Source organism: Prionailurus bengalensis, chromosome B3 (assembly GCF_016509475.1).
Source record: "Prionailurus bengalensis isolate Pbe53 chromosome B3, Fcat_Pben_1.1_paternal_pri, whole genome shotgun sequence".
Taxonomy (NCBI): Eukaryota; Metazoa; Chordata; class Mammalia; order Carnivora; family Felidae; genus Prionailurus; species Prionailurus bengalensis.
The window spans coordinates 39,731,908-39,752,946 of record NC_057355.1 but is presented as its reverse complement, the minus strand read 5'-3'; the positions used below and the strand labels follow the sequence as shown (position 1 = coordinate 39,752,946).

At 39.5% G+C, this 21,039-nt stretch overlaps 2 protein-coding genes across 12 annotated transcripts in view; one reads left to right on the top strand and one right to left on the bottom strand.

Moving 5' to 3' along the window:
• Positions 1-4,964, top strand: part of SLC24A1 (solute carrier family 24 member 1) — a 39,000-nt gene extending 34,036 nt beyond the window's left edge. For 3 of the 6 annotated variants that reach the window (XM_043555130.1, XM_043555131.1, XM_043555128.1), the window contains 5 exons: positions 498-750; positions 913-1,223; positions 1,946-2,035; positions 2,909-3,075; positions 4,021-4,964. In XM_043555130.1, the coding sequence (XP_043411065.1) occupies positions 498-750; positions 913-1,223; positions 1,946-2,035; positions 2,909-3,075; positions 4,021-4,270 (1,071 nt within the window). In that variant the 3' untranslated portion in view covers positions 4,271-4,964. Of the gene's footprint in view, positions 1-497; positions 751-816; positions 1,224-1,945; positions 2,036-2,908; positions 3,076-4,020 lie in introns of all 6 variants that reach the window. The other 3 variants (XM_043555129.1, XM_043555133.1, XM_043555132.1) reach the window with 3 other exon arrangements.
• A 3,570-nt stretch (positions 4,965-8,534) lies between these two features.
• Positions 8,535-21,039, bottom strand: part of DENND4A (DENN domain containing 4A) — a 131,863-nt gene continuing 119,358 nt past the window's right edge. For 3 of the 6 annotated variants that reach the window (XM_043555122.1, XM_043555126.1, XM_043555123.1), the window contains 5 exons: positions 20,508-20,625; positions 20,364-20,390; positions 19,740-19,902; positions 19,513-19,577; positions 8,535-11,116 (listed from right to left, as the gene is read on the bottom strand). In XM_043555122.1, coding sequence (XP_043411057.1) covers positions 10,980-11,116; positions 19,513-19,577; positions 19,740-19,902; positions 20,364-20,390; positions 20,508-20,625 — 510 coding nt within the window. In that variant the 3' untranslated portion in view covers positions 8,535-10,979. The remainder of the gene's footprint in view (positions 11,117-19,512; positions 19,578-19,739; positions 19,903-20,363; positions 20,391-20,507; positions 20,626-21,039) is intronic. The other 3 variants (XM_043555127.1, XM_043555124.1, XM_043555125.1) reach the window with 1 other exon arrangement.

The following is a 21,039-nucleotide window of genomic DNA, read 5'->3' as shown; positions in this document are numbered from 1 at the left end:
GTGGTCCAATCCTATTATGTGTGGTGTTCTGTTTCAGTCTTCAAAGCTTCCTCATGGGGTATAATCTAACTAGAATGAGTTCACCAAGATGGGGAGGAGGCTCCAGGCCATAGCATGGAATAAAGGAAGGGACTGGGAATCTTTAACTCAGGGAAAAGAGCTGCTTCATGAAAGAGTGATTAGCTTTGTTCTGTGTGGCTCCAAAGAGTCAACCTATGCACAGAGAGTAGAACCTTGTTACAAATATGGACTCTAATCAGAGTTGCCAAGATACAGAGGGTGCCTTAGGTGGTGAGTTTTCCATCCCTGAAAATAATCAAATAAAGAAAGGACAACCACTGTTGTGGTTGTGGAGGACTTTTGCTGAATGATTTCTCCTCCTACTCAAGTTTTTAGATCCATTCTGAGAACAGCAACAACAACAAAGTGGGGGAAAAGTGGGAGGGAAAACAAACCCAGCAGTTATTACACATTAATTTGGTGGCTTTGGACTGCAGGGAGGAGATGTGGCTGGAGCTGAGAGCACAGGTGAAATAGTAGCTGAAGAGGGTGAAGCTCCTGGTGAAGGCAAAAATGGAGAGCAAGGTGGAGGTGAGACTCAACTGGAAGGTGAAGGTGAAATTGAAGCAGAAGGAGAAGAAGGTGAACATGGCAGTGAACTCCAAGCAGAAGATGAGGACATGAAAGCTGATGAAGGTGGAGGTGAAGGTGAACTCCAAGCAGAAGAGGGTGAAATGAAAGCTGATGAAGGTGGAGGTGAAGGTGAACTCCAAGCAGAAGAGGGTGAAATGAAAGCTGATGAAGGTGGAGGTGAAGGTGAACTCCAAGCAGAAGAGGGTGAAATGAAAGCTGATGAAGGTGGAGGTGAAGGTGAACTCCAAGCAGAAGAGGGTGAAATGAAAGCTGATGAAGGTGAAAATGAAGAGCAGGAATTCAATGCTGAGAGTCAAGGTGAAGCCAAAAGTGACGAGAAAGGTACAGATGGTGAAGGGGGAGGTGATGGAGGTGACAGTAAAGATGAAGAGGAGGACGAAGAGGAAGAGGAGGACGATGAGGAAGACGAGGACGATGAGGAAGATGAGGACGATGAGGAAGAAGAGGAGGCAAATGAGGAGCCTTTGTCCCTGGAGTGGCCTGACACCAGGCAGAAGCAAGCCATTTACCTCTTCCTCCTGCCCATTGTGTTCCCACTGTGGTTGACGGTGCCTGATGTCCGGAGGCTGGTGAGTTTGCCCAGCTGTACCCCAGGGAATCTGTGGAGTCTCTAGGCACTCCCGCTCAAGAAGTGAGAAGACAGGGCAAACCAGCTTGGCAGGGCTCAACCACAGAGAGTATCTGAGATGCAACTTGTAGCTCCAGATGGGGCAATGCACCTATGGGGACATACCGGTGGGCTTGGGAGGCCCTAAGACATGCTTATTTCCATCACTATAAGCATGTGATCTGGTCCCTCAACTCCTATTCTCAGTTTCTCGATTTTAATATGGGAATGATGCCAAGATGCCCCCACTCCGCCCCTGTATTTCCAGGGATATTCTGAAAACCTAGGGGGAAAGTACTGTTTCTACCCAGTATTCTCATTTATAGGGAAAGTGCTAACATACCCTACCCAAAGGCCATCCATACACTGTCTCTAGGTCCAGAGATGGGTGGGGTAGGGGGGAGGTGACAGATACCAAACCAAACACCTAGGCAAGCCTGGCTCTAGGGCAAGCAAACAGTCCTCTTCAGTTTGGTGACTGCTGAATGCCCTGCTGGCTGGACTCCCCTGCAGGCCACCATCCAAGGGTCCTCACTGGAGATCCAGATCTCAGCTGACACATCCCCAGATCCTCTCCATCACTCACTCAGCAGATCCCGTCCCTGATTCTGGGGCTCCCTCAGAAGGGCCAATGACCTTTAGCATCTGCAACTTATTTCTCTTCCTTTTCAAACTTGCAAATAGGAGTCTAGGAAGTTTTTTGTTATCACCTTCCTGGGATCCATCGTGTGGATAGCCATTTTCTCATACCTCATGGTCTGGTGGGCTCATCAGGTGAGTGAACAGCAGGAACTATATCCAACGTCAGCAGGGCCCAAGGACAATTTTTACCTTCAGGGTCAATGGCCAGTACCCAGGGAATGGTGAGGCTCAAGTGACTTTGTAGTTTCTAGATTGTTTACGAAGGGTCAAAGTTGCCTTTTTTCTTCCAGTGAGTGTAGTGTTTTCAAGTGTGGCTCTTCTGTCTTAATGTTCATGCTGTAGCCTCACATAGAAGGCCCTTCACAGTCTGACCCAACTGACCATTGCTTATTAGCCTTACTCCAGGCTTTCTCTGTCATGGATGCCCTGCTCCTCCCCACCTGGCGATGTTGGACACACTTGCGAGAGCAAGCTCAATTTTGCCTTGTCTCTGGCATCCAGTGAGTCTTCCTCTGAGTGCCCATTGCTTTCCTGTTCTACCTGTAATTGTTGTTCACGAGGTTTTTCTTTCAGTAGGCTGAGGGTAGGGGCAGTGTTGTGGTGCCCATACTTCTATCTCCAGCCTCTAACTGTCACATAGCAGGTGTCCGTGGTTCTGGAGATGGAAACGTGACACGAACAGGTGTTCGGAGGAGCAGTTCTGAGAAGGTGCAGGTGTTATAGCTGGAATATCAGTGACAGCTGGTATCAGGGAGAGACGTGTACTCCAGAAAGGAGCTGCATCATTCCCTGCAGCCTTGAGGAGGGGCCCTGCTCCTTCTCTCCGTGGCCCATCTCCCCAGCTGTCGGTTCACCATACCCTCCCTCCGAGGCCGTGGGAGTATGCTGAGCTCTCCGGAAAAGTGTTGGGTTTGCACAAAGTAGCATGTGGTTGATGCTTTGAAGAGCTTCAGATTTTTCCTTTTGCTGTCGCCATGGCTTATCATCGCTGTTACTTTTTACCAGGTTGGTGAAACAATAGGGATTTCAGAAGAGATCATGGGTTTGACGATCCTAGCAGCAGGCACGTCCATTCCTGACCTCATCACCAGTGTGATTGTCGCTCGGAAAGGCCTGGGAGACATGGCTGTGTCCAGCTCTGTGGGCAGTAACATATTTGATATCACCGTGGGGTGAGTGGCAAAGTTGCTTTCCAAGGCATATTAAGAATGACTGGAAAACACGGTGTTGGCTCTGTTTGTTGGTTTTATGTTTCATTATTTATACATGGAATAAAAGGGCATTTATGTTATTAGTTTCTACTAGGCATCAAAGTGTCCTCCCTTCGTTCATCACAGCCTGAGGGGATAACAGAACAAAAATGCTGTCTGAAATGTAACTGACTAGAATTTATAGATGAATCGAAAAACAAAGTCCTTTAAATTTCATTCCCAAATTCAGTCAGATGCTCTGCTCACTGACCTCCAAGGTGGTGGAAGTGGGGTTGGAAGGAGCAATGACTCAATCTCACTCGCTGATACTTCTGCTCCTTTGTGTTTGGGATCCTGCCAGCTCAGAGGCTCTAAAAGCATTTTGTCTAAACAAGCAAATGCCGCATCCTCCTGTACCCATTCTCTTGCCCCCTCCTCCCAACTTTGTCAGAGCCCAACCTCTGGGCTATTTTCATTTCCCCAGGCGTATCCTGGATTTGGGTGGTGGCTTTGATTTTTCTAAATTTTTATGGTAAGTCCTAGCTCAGGCTAATTTAAATGTAAAGACACGTTAGCCTGAGCTAGGACTGATGGCAAAAATTTACAGATGGAAGAGTCACACATCAGCTCACCTGGGTTACTCATAGGAAAGTCATGAATTATAAAGAAAAAAATACCCACTCAGACCCTGAAAATTTCAGTTTTAATATAGAACTCCTTGTTATTAGCTGTGAGACCTTGGGCACGTAATTCAATTTCCATGAACTTCGTTTCCTCATCTGTGAAATGGGGCTATTATTTTCTGCTCTATTTCATAAGCTTTCTTGTGTGTGTGGAAAAATAAGTGCTTTGTAAATTGTAAAATACTGTTTATGTTTAAGGGATTAGTGCATTCAGAATATTCACATTGTTTCTTCAATCTTGCAGCCTGCCTGTCCCTTGGTTGCTGTTCTCTCTTATCAATGGATTACAGCCTGTTCCAGTCAGCAGCAACGGCTTGTTTTGTGCAATTGTTTTGCTTTTTCTCATGCTCCTGTTTGTGATCTCTTCAATTGCATCATGCAAATGGAGAATGAACAAGATCCTGGGCTTCACAATGTTCCTCCTTTACTTTGTATTCCTGATAATCAGTGTGATGTTAGAAGATCGAATCATTTCCTGTCCTGTATCTGTCTGAGGCAGAGTCACTGTTGCTCACAATGGACGTGGATCAGAAAACCACGCCAGAAGCTACCATACTTCTTGTTACATTAACAAAAGAATGAACATGGTCCATGAAAGAGACCAGAGTGGCAAAGAGCCACTGATGGGAATGTGATCGGGGACTGAATGTTAGCCTTGGAAACACCCGCAGCTCGTTGTGGATTGTCTCACCTCTGGAGGGATGGCGTTTTTACCCCTGCCTGATGTTGGCAGCTATCACGTGGAGGCCAGTAGAAGGACCTCTGGAGCCAGAGGGTTTTCGGAATGAGGGATCATTTGGGGGTGAGGGCTGGGACAGGCACAGTAGCAGGACAAGCCCCTATACTCACAGTTCCCTGATCGTTCCTGAAAGGCTGCTGATCCAAAGACACAGATGTGGTCTACACCCCACCCTTTGGCCCCTGTCCCAAGCACACACTGCAACTTGCCATCCTCTCTTTTTCTGTTTAAAACATGAGGTTCTACCAGGTTTGTAAACGTTACACGTCCAGTTATTGGTGGGTTTAAGGAGCTAAGACTCGGAAAAAAAAAAAGTATAACAGGAATCAATGATCATTACACACTGTAGCCCAGTAAAATGTGTACTGATATTTGATAGCTTAAAAAGACTCCCTTAGCTCTTCTTTTGCATTTCTGAAACGTGAAATTAAAATAAGTAGCCCCCCAAATGAAAATGTATAATTCGCCGTTGTACCAGAAGGGGGGTGGGATATTAGGGAGGGCTATTTAAAAATATGTACTTACTAGAAAATCCAAATTAGTGTTGTCTCCATCAAGTGGTCGCCTTGGGGGATTAGACAGTCATACAAAGTTGTCCTGACTTTGCTCCTCCAGCATATTCTCACCTAACAGTGACAAATGCTACTAGTGAGTCAGAAGGGGAGTGATTTGATTTGATTTGATTTGATTTGATTTTTTAAAATGTTTTATTTATTTTTGAGACAGAGAGAGACAGAGCACGAGCAGGGGAGGGGCAGAGAGAGAGGGAGACACAGAATCCGAAGCAGGCTCCAGGCTCCGAGCCATCAGCACAGAGCCCGAAGCGGGGCTCGAACCCACAAACTGTGAGATCATGACCTGAGCCGAAGTTGGACGCTCAACCAACTGAGCCACCCAGGCGCCCCAGGGGAGTGATTTTAAAAAGAGTCCAAAATCAGTAGGGCCAAGTCTGCTATATAAAGTAAGAGATCTTGTGGGGTAATGCTACTTCTGTATGCCAACCTACATTGGATGATAAAGCCAGATTGATTTCCCGTGTGGCTTACATGTGGCTCTTAAGGCAATTACAAAGGAGAAATTCCAAAAATGCTTAACATAACGACAACACAGTGAGAAAAAGAGTAATACTACTTCTAATAGCTAGTGTAAAGGACTTCTGTGTTTTTAAAAATTGTGTGGTTATTGAAGCAGTGCTTGTGCAATTCGAAGTGCTTGTATGTTAAATACCACTGCTTGCTGCTTTTACTAGCACTCAGTTAGGGGACCATTAGAAATGAAGCAGTTCCGTGTTCCTGGTTTCAGAGCAAAAGGAGCTCAGGTGACTATAGATAATGATGGCAAATATGGCTTTAATTACAAACGTGAGAGGATTCAGACTGGAATATAACAGGACAGATGTGATGTGGAAAAAAAAAAATCAAACATTTTGGTGTTGAAGGGCTGTACTGAAAATACTTTAGTCCATAATCCATCTCTTAAGATGGGCTGATTAATTAATGGCCTCACTACCCCAGGAGTCACATTCTTTGGAAATGACTTTTATTAAATTTCAATAAATTGTGAGTCCCCATGGTATTTTATTTTACGAACATGGATGAGTTCACCTGTATCTTTAGGTCACTGGGTCAGAATGCTCAAGAAGAAGAATATGGAATCATGTTCACATTCCATTTTCTTACTTATCCTCATTGCTGTTGCTGCTGCATTTGCCCAGTCTCCATATGCCATGGCCTAGGAACAGGAGAGAACAATGCCTACAGAAGGGTGACCCCAATGCCCAAACTCTGGACATCTGTGTCTAATTCCAGCTAGCTTCAGGGGCATCACCTGGGAGTGTGGGATCTGATGCCTTCCCCAGAATGACTGATAAGGAGTGATGGACAGTGGAACATTTTGTCATGAAAATGTGTTGGACAGTCATTTCATGATTAGAGTCAACTCTAATGATCTAACATTCTTTTTCTGATTAGCTTGCTGGATTTTTGGCATTTCTCTTTGCTTAGAAGGGATGATCTGATCAGTTCACACTATGACAGTAAGGGTCAAGTAAAATGAAAGCTGGGTCTTGATGGATGAGTAAGAAGTCACTGGGGTGGGCAGGAGAAAGGAGGTTTCAGGGAGATGGAAAACTTATGTAACTTTTATAAGATCAATTTGTTATGCTTGGAAATTAAAATTTTTGTCATATTTATAAGCCTATAGTTTATTAGAATTATGCTGTTGTAGGATAAAAAGAGTCATCTTAAAATGTCAAGATAATGGTGATACGGCCCTCTCATTTGGTAGGCAAAATGATCTACTGAGTTACAAGGGACACATACTAGATCACTCATTCAGCCCAGGAAGTCTGAAGTGTCCCAGCTGGGTATCTCAGCTGGAAGACAGTGGCTGCAGAGACGACTGCTCCCTCCCTCTGGAGGTTCCATTTCCTTGTTGACCCTGGTAATGGGTTTGGGTCAAATTTCTAAAAATGTGAGGGTCTTCCTAATTTAATGGGTTAAGTTTCTATATAGTACTAAGAAAAGATTCCTTCCAAATTTTTGAAAAATGGTGTTATGTTTAAATGGTTACTATACATGGTTAAATGGTTACTTTCATCAATAGATCTGAAAATGTTTTCATCAAATTATAGGCTTGGCCCTTTAGGACACCGTTGTCCATATCATAATGATCATTTCTTTAAAGACTGATACCAAAGAGGTCAGGAACTGGAATTTAGTGTGTAGGGCACAGCCTGGTAGATACATTTGAAGAACTGGCTGGCCTTCTGTGCCAAAGAATACCCTGGGGATCTGATTCCTTTTTTTGTGGGAGGGTCCCTCCATAGGTGCCACCTGCGATGTGTTTTGGGACTGGTCACTGTGGAAGGTGCAGAGAGGGCTCATGATCACGGCTGTCTTTGCCTGGTGTGGGTGGGGAGTGGGGGGTACCGGAGCCAAGCAGGCCACCCTGGCCTAAGACAATATGGTTGCCTTCGCAACCAAAGGCAAGCTTTAGGTCTTCACTGTGATGAGCAGGCAAAGCCTGGAGAATTTCATTTACAGAAAATTCTGTCAGTTGCTCCAGTGGCTCTATCACAGCACAATGTTTGAAAAAAATCTTTACAGACAAAAGGAGGGAGCCATGCAAACGACAGCAACTGTGGGAAGGCCGCAGAGACTTCATCAGGAGGGTCTGCTACCATCTCAGAGGATAAGCACATGCACACACACCTGAGTGAGAGACAAACTCCTATACTAATTTGTGCACTGCTCATTTTGTAAACGACAATAATTAAGCCAGCAAATGCACTTGCTTTGAGGCCAGAGGAAGAGGCTAGTGTGAAGGGATAAGAAGATAATAAGCCTGAGAATATTAAGGTAAACTGGTATGCAACTGCTAGTGGTTCAGTTCTGAAATAAAACTTGGTCTTGTATCCAAACAGGAAAGACGGAGCACACCAACTCTACCACACAAAGGGGCCAAGGGCCCTCTTAAAGAGGCAGCCTGTTCTTTCCCTTTCTGCTCTGAAATAAAGCGCCTAATAGCAGCTTTCAAGTTCTAGTGGGAAAAATAAAACTAAAACTGGGCTACCTCACGTTACCATACAAACGGGTATTTTCTAACCATATACTTAAAACGTATTTAGAAATACACTGTAACAGCTTCTCTATACAGCAGGCTAACACTTGCTAGTTTCAATAAGCATCATGGTAATGACCAGCATAAAATAAAATAAGTATTTATCACTAAAAATGCTGAACCAACATTTTCAGGGGCCATTTCTCTATATACAAAAATGTATAAACATCTTAGAAAACCTTAAAACAAAATAAGCTGGTAGTTTTAGGGATTTATCACAACCTCACGCCGTCCCCCCGCCCCAGAAAAAAATCAGGGGGAGAAAAGACAAAAATCAGAATATGAACAGGCTGCATAATTCCCCATCTGACAGTAGGAAGAAAAAGCGGAATACTGAAATAAGATACAAAATACAAATGTATGACATTAACACCATGAGAGGAAGTAGGAACAAGTCATACCAGGACACAGCAGGGTTTATTTTCAACTATTAAACATGTAAACAAAACTAAGAGTAAGAAAACAAGAGACAGATAATGTAGCAAAAGTGTATTTCTCTCCAACAAGATTGGTTGGCCATGATTCTTCAAAATGTATCTTCAACAGAGAGAAAATTGAAGAGAAGTTTGTATAGAGTTATTTTAAAGGATGATCTAGATTTTAATTTTCTTTTGAGCAGGGATTACTACTTTCTACTCATGTTTTTGGTTTTATTTTTAAAGACTAAATTTGCACAAATAATATTCCCTGGGAATTAAAAGTAGAGGAAATAAAACCCAATGAAAAACAGAACAAAAACTCTGCGTGTATGGGAGGAGATAAAAACTATACTCACCTTTCCCCATATGAGTTTGAACCATAATGAATGGGCTTTACCTCATTTTTTTTCTGGTTAGGTACTTGAAATCAATAAACGATAATTCTTACATACAGTTTGTGTTAAAGACAAGTTAAACAACAGCGAAAGCTGTTCTTATAAGGGAAACAAAACCCCAGGACACAAAAACAGAATAGAACCCCAGAACCCTATTTGGAGGGATATTTGCTGCCAATGCCAAAAGACTCACCTATCAAATGTTTCTCTCGGTTGACAATTATCAAGCGATGTAGGGAACAAAAGACTCCTTTAGGATGTGAAACTCGGATACGAAGAGTGAAGGAGACTGGAGTTGTATTTACAAAGGAAAGGCATATAAATGTGCATAGCACCAGGTTTTTCAAGTAAGCAAGGTCAGTCCCAAACTAATTCGAACTAAAATTTCACATTTTTTAAACTCTCCCCATTACTTCCCAGGGTAGAAAGCTGTGAAATGTTTCAGCTTGATGCTATTCACTAATGGTGTGAACTCACAAGGTAGTTTTTGCGCAGCTAAACTGATTCTAAGTCTCAGATATCCCCAGGACAAGTGTCCTGGGCTCTACTGGCTTACACACCAGATTTGGAACCATCCACATTTTTCTTCAATGAAACTGTCTAGAGAATTCTTTCCTTCATGACAATGTGTGCAACCACGCACACACACATACTGGAAATCTATAAATAACTCTAATAGCCAAAGAATACTTTTTATCAGAAATTACCAAAGAAAGCGATATTTGAAATAATGGGACTAAAAATACTTTTTAAGAGTCTTTCTAATACCCATGGTGTTTAAACGTTCAATTTATTGTCTGATTTCTGGGTATTTCTGGATTTTAGATTCCATAAACTTCAGATTCTGAAGGCTTATTGAAAAAGCCAAGTTCCTCAATATGGGAAATTCTATCTGGCTGTACTTTTAGAGAGTTATTATTTTTCTATTTTTGAAAAAATATCTTGAATATTTATTTATATATATATATAATATGAACAGAATACTCCAATAGGTCATATTCCAGATAAATATGATACAATCTGCATCATATGCCACATTTTAGATATTAAAATAAGGGTAAAATCTGGAATAAATTGTCTGACATATTTCCCAACACAAGTGTTCGTATAGAATATTAAAATCTAAATTGATTTTTGGCTTTGTAAGCTATCCCTGTGTACTGTCTGTATCTGTTAGCAACAGAGAACATTTTCAGTCATGGTATACTGAACCTGATTTTGCAGAAGCAGACTTGGAACCTCCCCGGCTCTCCTTCGACAAGGCTCAATGAGTCAGTCTGGGCAGTGCGCACCCTGGCTTTCATCCACTCACTGCAGTCAGGCTTAGCGGTACTAACATGCAATCCTAGCACAACACTGACACTAGCGCTGACAGTTTTGAATCATTCTCCCAAGTAATAAAATATATATATATATATAGATAGATAGATATAGATAGCTATACATATAGAGATCTGCAGCTGTACTAATTACTTCAAATAGCAGCAGACAAGGAAAATAAGCACTTAATTGCTTGCTTCGTAAGTTTCAGTTCATTTTGTTTGCTATATTAAGTTTAAAAATTAAAAAAATATCAACTTACTATAAACAATTTAAAATATGTATAATACAACTTCATGGTCAAAACATTTGAATAGTCTATGAAAACAGGAAATACTTTGATCTTACATTTGGTTAAGTTCCATACATGATTTTTTCAACATGTTTCTTCCAAGAGAAACCACAAAACAGGTGTCTTATTTTGAGAAGTAATTTTGTCTAGGGATTTCCTTGTCACAAAAATACTTAATTACTGGTTACAGGAGAAGTAAAGAAAAAAAAAAAACAAAGAGATGAGAAACAAAATGGCTCTCTCTTCACTTGTCACTCTTCTCTTCTTAGAACATTCTGTACATGAGTTATCTGGGCTTTCTGAACCATTTACAAATGCATTTTCAAAAATCGAAGAGAAAGAGTTTAGAATCTCCAAGTATTATTTTATACACTGACTATACAATACATATTGAAAGTATACACGCACGTGCATATCTTAAAGATAAGGTTCTCCAAAGGTTTTTCGACATTCCATCACCCCTGTACTTGGTGGTCGATCACAGTTGTGTGTACTCTTGACTTGACTAGGTGTGAGGCGATCGTATGCCATCTTGTATTCTTTATCAAATGCATCTGTAAAAATTCATAAAGAAATGAGGGCATTTAGCAATTTATACTCGATATTAACAACAATCAAGATTTTAAAATATCACAGAACTAAAAAATTAGAGGCCAAGAAGGCATCTCTAGGTCATTTCTGCCAACTAAAGAAATACAGAATTTCAGAGCTCAGACAAGGACCTCAAAGCTCTCAGCATTTTAGAGCTAGATTACACAGACCAACGAATTTTAAAGTTTTAAGATGGCTTCCTTTTAAAATTCTTTTTCCCAAATTTAAAGATTATGGTAAAATACATACAAAAGTTACTATCTTAACCATCTTGTAGGTCAGTGGTATTATGTACATTCATAACGTGCAGCCATCACCACCATCCACCTCAACTCTCTTCCCTCTTGTGAAACTGAAACCCGATACCCATTAAACATTGATTCCGTTGCCCCCTGCCCCAACTCCTGTCAACTATCGTTCTACTTCTGTCTGTATGATTTTTGACTACTCTAGTAAGTGACTCATAAGAGGAATTGTACAGTATTTGTCTTTTTGTGATTGGCTTATTTCATGTACATAATGTCCTCGAGGTTCGTCCAAGTTATAGTATGTGCCAGAATTAACTTCTTTTTTAAGGAGGAATAATATTCCATTGCATGCAGAGACCACATTTTGCTTACTCATTCATCCTTCAATGGACACATGGGTTGTTTCCACACTTTAGCTATTATGAATAATGCTGCTATGAACATGGATGTAAAAATCTCTCCCGCAGACCCTGCTTTTAAGTCCATTTTTAATTTTTTGAAGGGACTGCCATACTGTTTTCCACAGCAGCTGTACCATTTTACATTCCCAATAATAATGTATAAAAGTTCCAATTTTCTGTATCTTCACCAACACTTGTTATTTTTTGTTTTTGTTTTTGTTGGGGGGGGGGGGGGGGACAATAGCCAGCCTAATGGTGTGAGGTGGAATCTCACTATAGATTTGATTTGTATTTCCCTAATAATTAATGATGTTGAGCATCTTTTCTTGTGCTTATTGGCCACCTATATATCTTCTTTGGAGAAATGTCTATTCAAGTCCTTGCCCATTTTTAATTGGCTTTTTGTTGTCGTTGTGTTTTAGAAATTTTTCAAATCTATTCTGGATATTATTTTCTTCCATTCTATGGGTTGCCTTTTTACATTCCTGATACCTTTTAATGCACAAAATTTTAAATTTTCATGAATTCCAATTTTTGTATTTTTTCTTCTGTTGCTTGGGCCTCTGGTGTCATATCCAAGAAAGCACTGCCAAATCTAATGTCATGAATGATTTTGCCCTGTTTTCTCCTAGGAGTTTTATAGTTTCAGATCTCACATTTAGGTCTTTAATCCATCTTGAGTTAATTTGTTTTTTTCTTTAATTTTAATTTTTTTTTTTTATAATTTATATCCAAATTAGTGTATAGTGCAACAATGATTTCAGGAGTAGATTCCTTAGTGCCCCTTACCCATTTAGCCCATCCCCCTTCCCACAACCCCTCTAGTAACCCTCAGTTTGTTCTCCATATATATGAGTCTCTTATGTTTTGTCCCCCTCCCTGTTTTTATACTATTTTTGTTTCCCTTCCCTTATGTTCATCTGTTTTGTCTCTTAAAGTCCTCATGACTTCACTCAGAAGTCATATGATATTTGTCTTTCTCTAATTTCACTTAGCATAATACCCTCTAGTTCCATCCACAGAGTTGCAAATGGCAAGATTTCATTCTTTTTGATTGCCGAATAATACTCTGTTGTATATATATACCACATCTTCTTTATCCATTCATCCATTGATGGACATTTGGGCTCTTTCCATACTTTGGCTATTGTTGATAGTGCTGCTATAAACATGGGGGTGCACGTGTTCCTTCAAAACAGCACACCTGTATCCCGTGGATAAATGCCTAGTAGTGCAATTGCTGGGTTGTAGGGTAGGTCTATTTTTATTTTTTTGAGGAACCTCCATACTGTTTTCCAGAGTGGCTGTACCAGCTTGCATTCCCTTTGAGTTAATTTGTTTTACAAGGGGTTCCAACTTCATTCTTTTGCATATGGATATCCAGTTTTGGCAGCATCATTTGTCGAATTGACTGTCCTTTCCCCAATGGTGTTCTTGGCCCCATTGTCAAAAATCATTTGACCATATATATGAGGGCTTATTTCTGGGCTCTCTATTCAATTCCATTGGTCTACATGTCTGTCTTTATGCCAGTACCACACCGTTTAGATTACAGTAGCTTTGTAGTAAGTTTTGAAATCAATAAGTGTGAGTCATCCAGGTCTATTCTAAGATTTTGGTTACTTGAGGTCCCTCTGAGATTCCATATAAATTTGAGGATATGTTTTTCTATTTTTGCAAAAAAAAAAATCATTACGGTTTTGATAGGGATTGCACGTTAATCTATAGGTTGCTTTGGATAGTACTGATATCTTAAAAATTTTAGTCTTCTAAGTACATGAAAATGGGATGTATTTTCATTTATTTATGTCTAATTTCTTTCAACAACGTTTTGCAGTTTTCATTGTACAAGTCTTTCACCTCCTTGGTTGAACAAATTCCTAATTATTTTATTCTTTTTGATGCTACTGTACATGGAATTGCTCTCAATTTTTGGATTATGCATTGCTAGTTACAGAAATATGACTGAGTTTTGTATCTTTTATCTTTTATCCTGCAACCTTGCTGAAAGCATTAACTCAAACAATCTAGGTGGTTTTGTTTTGTTTTGCTTTTGGTGTGGAATATCTAGGATTTTCTATATATATGATCATGTCATCTATGAATAGAGATAGCTTAACTTCTTCCTTTCCAATTTGGATGCCTTTTACTTCTTTTTCTTTCGTGGCTGCTTTGGCTAGAACTTCTAATACAATGTTGTCTTGTTCCTGATCTTAAGGGAAAATCTTTCTGTTTTTCACCATTGAGTATGGTGTTAATTTGGGGTTTTTCATAAATGCCCTTTATCAAGTTGAGGACATTCCCTTCTATTCCTAGTTTGCTGATTTTGCCAAATGCTTTTTCTGCATCTACTGAGACATGTGTCTTTTTTTTTAAATAATTTTATTTATCTCTATAACCAACATGGGGCTTGAACTCACAACCCCCAAATCAAGGGCTGCATGTTCTACCAACTGAGCCAGCCAAGTGCCCCAGAGAACTTGTGTCTTTTATTCCAATAATATGGTATATCACATTGATTGAGTTTTGTGTATTGAACCAACATTGCATTCCCGGGATAAATCCCAGTTGGTCATGGAACAAAATCCTTTCTAAATGTTGCTGGATTTCATTTGCCAGTATTTTGTTGAGGATTTTTGCACCTATATTAATAAGGGATATTGCTCTGTAGTTTTCTTTTCTTGTGATGTCTTTGTCTTATAATATTAGCTTCACAGAATGAGTTAGGAAGTGCTCCTTTTTCTTCTACTTTTGTAAGAGTATGTGAAGGATTAATGTCTTAGTTCAGGCTGCTGTAACAGGATACCATAGACTGGGTGGCTTAAATGATGAACATTTATTTCTCACAGTTCTGGAGGCTGGGAAGTCTAAGATCAAGGCAACAGCAGATCTGGCGTCTGGTTAGAGCGCTCTTCCTGGTCTGTGAACAGCTGTCTTCTCCCTGTATCCTTACATGACTGAGAGGGATAGCTCTCTTCTTAAGGATATTACCCCATTGTGGGGGCTCCAACCAGACGATGTTATTACTTCCCTAGGGCCCACTTCCAAATACCATCACGTTAAGGCTTTAACATAGGAGTAGGGGCAGGGCATCAATATGCAGTCCATCACAATTGGTGTTAATCCCTCTTTAAACATTTGATAGAATTCACCATCTGGTCTTGGGTTTTTCTTTCTGGGAAGCTTTTTGATTATTAACTCAATCTATTTACTTATTACAGCTCTAGTAAGGGTTTCTATTCTAGAGTCAGTTTTGTAGTTTACGTCTTTGTAGGAATTTGCCTATCTGGGTTACTGAATTTGTAGGCATATAGTTATTAATTGTACTTCCTTATCATTCTTTTTATTTCTGGAAGGGTGGTAGGAATATCTCCTCTTTCATTCCTCATTTCATTAATTTGAGTCCTCTCTTTTTCTCTTAGTCTAACCAAAGATCAATTTTATTGCTCTTTTCAAAGAACCAACTTTGATTTTGATAAGTTTCTCTATTTTAAAAATTGTTTTCCCCTATATTTTCTATTTTTTCTCTATTTTATTGACATCTGCTGTAATATTTATTATTTCCTTTCTTCTGCTTGCTTTGGGTTTAATTTGCTCTTCTTTTTCTATTTCTTAAAAAAAATTTTGTTTAATGTTTTATTTATTTTTGAGACAGAGAGAGACAGAGCATGAGCAGGGGAGGGGCAGAGAAAGAGGGAGCCACAGAATCCAAAGCAGTCTCCAGGCTCTGAGCTGTCAGCACAGAGCCTGACGCAGGGCTTGAACTCACAAACCGCGAGATCATGACCTGAGCCGAAGTCAGAGGTTTAACCGATTGAGCCACCCAGGTGCCCCAAAGGAAACGGTTTTTTTCTTTTTTTTAATTTTTTTAATGTTTACTCATTTTTCAAGAGACAGAGAGAGACAGAGCATGAGCATGGAAGGGGCAGAGAGAGAGGAAGACACAGAATCCGAAGCAGGATCCAGGCTCTGAGCTGTCAGCACAGAGCCCAACGTGGGACTTGAACCCACAAACTATGAGATCATGACCTGAGCCAAAGTTGGACGCTTAATCAACTGAGCCACCCAGACACCCCTTTCTATTTCTTAAGGTAGAAGGTTATGTAGGTATTTACATAGAAGTTCCTACCTTATTAAATTTCCAGTTGAGCATCAGAATCACTTGTCAAATTTCTTATTTTTAATGATTTCCAATGTTTCACAACCATCATAGTTAAAAAGCAAATATTCACAACATTCTGCTAAAAGCTCCCTAGATGCAATTTGAATCCATTCATCCTTTTCCTCTTTCTAATGGAAAGTGCAGCTCAACACATTCATACATTTGTTTACAAACAAAATTACAGGTTAAATACAGTTGTACTTCTGTTAGTCTTTTCCACCAAATAGTCCTTACTTCTAAGTTTTACTATTATTATTAGAACTTGTCCCAAATTTTCCACCCTTATTTCAACTAGGAAAATCAATGACTTAATGTGACTTTCGAGTACAACGTTCCCTGGTTATATTTCTTTGCATCATACTTTTTTTTTTCCCAAGCAAAGATACCAAACACTGATCTCTACTGGGCTCAGATTTATAGCTAAACATTTTTTTTTATAGCTAAATTTTTTGTTGTTGTTATACAGCTAAAATTTTTAAAAGCCATTTTAGTGTAAGGCCAATTTTCCAATTCCTAGCTTTTAAATCTTTCTTTCTTTTTTTAGATTTATTTTCTTTCTAATCAAACCAGTCTCTCTGTATTTTTTAAAAGTTTATTTATTATTTTTTAGTAGTCTCTACACCCAATGTGGGGGCTTGAGCTCATGACCCCCGAGATCAGCCAGGTGCCCCTCTTTGTCCTTTAAACATTGGTTTTGTTTAAAATAACACACTTGTATAAGTTTCACTTGTACTATTGCATTAGCTTCTTAATTGCCCCTTTCACTATCTACTGGGTCCCCACACAATTTGTTCTCCATAGACTACAGATCCTGGCAAAACATATATTTTATTATGTCTCTCTCCTGCTTAAAAATCCCCCAGATGTTTCCCACTGCCCTTAGAATTCAGTCCAAGATAGTTGGGAGACCCTACAGACACCACACAATCTAGTTCCTGCCTGCTTTTCCAAACTCATTTCACCCCACACTCTACCCTTTCTCTGTGATCCCTCTCTTCCCTGGCCTTTCCATTACTCAAAAATGCCAGCCCTTTCACCTCAGGGTCTTCCTACAAACTTTAAAGTTTGTTTGTTTTCTCCCCCATTGGTATTCTGGCTACGTTGTCAACTTAGTGTCATTTCCTCAGAAGCCTTCCTTATTTTCAAACTTGTCATTCTCCACACTCCTTCCTGGTCACAATGCACTTTTGGTACCTTCTCCCCATAGTCCAATCTACATCTCTGCAGAAGCCTCCAATAAATTAATTCTTCAACATCCAGATTGTCCATCCATCAGTTCATCCTAATACCAATTGCTTATTCATTTATGTTTGTTTCACACTTGCTTTTCTTTCCCATTATTGCTCTAGTCTCCAATCCTTCCCCTTGGGTTCTAAAATTTCCTTGGGCATCAACTCTGGTCTACACAGAAAGTGATAGTTTTTTGAGGGACACCCAACATATATAGACAGTGAAGAGCTTTGCCCCCAGTGAGGGCATAAAAGAGAGGCCATAGAACCCAGATGCTTCCAGAAACCTTCACACAACTGGCAAAGGAAGCTGATATCAGGTCTGTAATCCTACAGAGAGTCAGAGGAAAAGAGCTCTTGAATTCATGAAATGGTAAATTTCTTTAAGGTACCAGTAAACCCATATAATAATCTCCAAGCAGATCTAGAGGAGGATTAAAATTGTCTATTTTTAAATTTCGCTCTGGTTGGGGGAGGGGTGCTGGTAATATACAAAGATAAGGAACTTGAACACCATCACTGCAGGGGTCAGGCAATGCTGGTCTTAGCTAGAACAAAGTAAATGACGGATTGCTGAGATAAAGAAAAGCCTTTTACTCTTTCCCTCTCTCAGCATTATTTTAGGGGGTCAGGAAATTGACTTTAAACTTTAAATAAATTTGGCTTTTCAGGAGAATGTGCTAAATAAAGGTTAATCCTTTTAGATAATGAGTACAAAAAAAAAATTTTAACCCCAACATATAATTCCATTCTATAAGATGCTCACCATCTCACCCATACACATCATGGCTTCTGGATTCAACAACTTCTCTCCTGGCATCAAAGCAGACAATTCCCAATGATATGAGTCACCTTTGGTGAGATGGCACGTGATAACCTCTTGAGCGACCCAGTTAGGGATGGCTGCTCTAAGCCCTCAACTTCACTCACTAATTCCTGCTCTTTCCCATCCTTTAGTGAACTTGTTGGGAAGCCAGCACCACAGGGAGTACTCTTGTTCTCTATTCATGTTCCCTAAGGTCTGGCTGAGTAGCCTGTAATAGGGTCTAACCTTACTATACATATGATATACATATGTATGATACATGTATGAATGATATATGTATGTATATGACTCTGATGAGACTAATAAATATCTGTGGCAAACGTCATGGGCACTCTAAAAGTCAACTGAAGTGTTGACTAGCACTAAATAACTAGATATATTTTGTTAAGATAGTATACAATCACCTAAAAGGTATGGCCTGTTGCATACTCTCTCATTAACCGGGAGTGGGTTTAATTAAGTAGGGCACCCAAGTTAGATACCACTTAAGTCAGGTGAATTATATGTATCATTATCATTTTCATCAACTTATTCACATTAGAATTTCCCAGACAAAACGCCAAAACTCTCTTGAGTCTCTCGATGCCTGACAGCTACCTCTTTCTTCTTTTTGTCTGTCAGGGGCTATTTCTGCCCTTTCCTGAGACTTAGAAGCCAAAAGGAAGTCAAGCACAGTAACTGGGAGAAGGAGATGATCAGTTAAAAAAGTTTAGGACCTCCTGACATATATATTTAGCTACCTTATATCCCTTCTGAAACAAGCTTAATGTTATTTGTGATATGACCCAACTGTCAAAAGCATGGATGGGCATTTAGAACTGCTTGATTCAAGGGCTGCCTGGGTGGCTCAGCTGGTTAAGCGTCTGAATTCGGCTCAGGTCATGATCTCGCATTTTGTTAGTTCTAGTCCCAAATCGGGATGTGTGCTAACAGCTCAGAGCCTGGAGTCTGCTTCAGATTCTGTGTCTTCCTCTCTCTTTCTGTGTCCCTCCCCCACTTGCACTCTGTCTCTCTCTCAAAAATAAGTAAACATTAAAAAAAAAAAAAAGAATTTTATAAAACTGCTTGGTTCAAATAGGGCTCTGTTATTTATGGTGAAACCCAAGTTCAAGTTACTTAACCTCTTGGATCCTCAGATGCCTCACTAATAACACAGAAACGATAACAGTACCTATCTCATATGGCTTTGGGGAGAATTATCAGGATAATACATGGGAAGTACTTCCTACAGTGTAAGGCACATAGTAAGCCTTCAAAAAATGTTAGCTTTTATCATTTAACATTACTATCACTAACGTGACCAAAGTATCAAAGTATCTATTTATTACATTAAAATTTAAAAAATCAAAGAAAGAATTCTTCTAATATTAATATATATTATATAATATTAGTATAATTTAATATAAAAATAATAAAGACTATCAGTATAAAAATAATTTGAAAACAGTGTCATGATCTATAAATATTACATGTTAGATATTATGCTGAATTACCTATATCAATGTTTTCTCTTCCCAGTGCCACAAGCGAGAGAAATAGTATTTCTCTATATAAACTCCTAGGGAGGGAAAAGGAGCGGAGAAGATATTATTACTCATTGGTCTCTACATTCTGTACAAAATATTTATGCTAATTTAAGCGTGAAATAATCAAACAAATTACTAAGCCAGTAACAGGAATCTGCTTGGAGGAACAATACATTCATTTAAGACAGACTTACCTCTGTCTTTTAAAATGAGGGCATTTATTCAGGGTCTCTAAAATCTGACTCATTGGTCCATAGACATCATTCATTTTAATGCTTTTTACCATATTTTTCAATAGTTCCTGGTTAAATGAATTATCACCTTTTTGCAATAAATGGACCATTGGATACTTTTGGGCTACAAAAGAACAAAAGAGCAAATGAAGGAAAATGTGTATAAAGGACAAAATAATTAAGCAGCAACTGACAGTTATGAAAGAAGTTACAAAGCCCCCAAAACAAATTAAGGGCAATAGATAAAGGAACAGAAATCTAAGAATGAAGAAAGAAAAGAAAAGGGAAAAAAAATAAGACACATAATGATAAAAATAGGCCTAAAGCTTTCTGTGGCCTCAGACAAAAACTAAAAGGGCTGTTTTCCTTAATACAGCCCTGGAGGAAATTCTAAATCAGCAGCTTGGGATGGAAACAAATGTGTAAAAAGAAGCAGCTGGGACAAGCAATGTGCTAAAAGCAAACTCCACAAAACATAACCCCGTCAGCACATACAAAGCACCACTCAAGAAACAAAAACAAAAAAACAAAAAACCCTTGACCTCCACGGAAGATAGCACTAAAAACATCAAACTTAACACTCACTCTCAAATAAAAGAGTACGATTTTGACCTGTAAGACAAAAAGTAGTATAGTAAAATAAACGTTATTATACATTAGTTTAGGCTTGTAAAACAAGTAGAGATCACTCTCATATGAACAAAGTCAGCATTCTGTGACAGTACTTACTGTGGGCATTCCAGAGGATGTACAAGGGCTGTCCCGGATCCTGATGTAATTTCATATTGTCCCATAACATCTGTATTAAAACATATTTGCTATCTTCAGACATACAGTGGCGAGGAATCTGTGTTGAAGAACCAACAGATACTCATTAATGATCCTTACAAATACTTTTTAGGATAAATGTGTGCAAGAGAGAAAAGAGAACAGAAAATGAGTGGTTTGTATGCATTTTGTCTCTAATGCATACATTAGAAGCTAATGATCTCTAAAGTAACAGATTTAACTAAGGACTGAGATCAGTAAGAAAGGGTGCCATGAAGGTCTAATCCTGACCAGCTTATGATTGAGGGGTCCACAGAAAAAGGAATCCAGGAGCCTCATGATACATCAGTCCAAGACCCTACCCTAGATAACTCACTGAGATAACCTCTTGGTCATTCCTTCATCATGTACTGAAAATCCAAAGCACATGCACCATCACAGACATGAATACAAGTAGGTAGAAAAAGTTCCTGAATGTAGAAACTTGGCGATT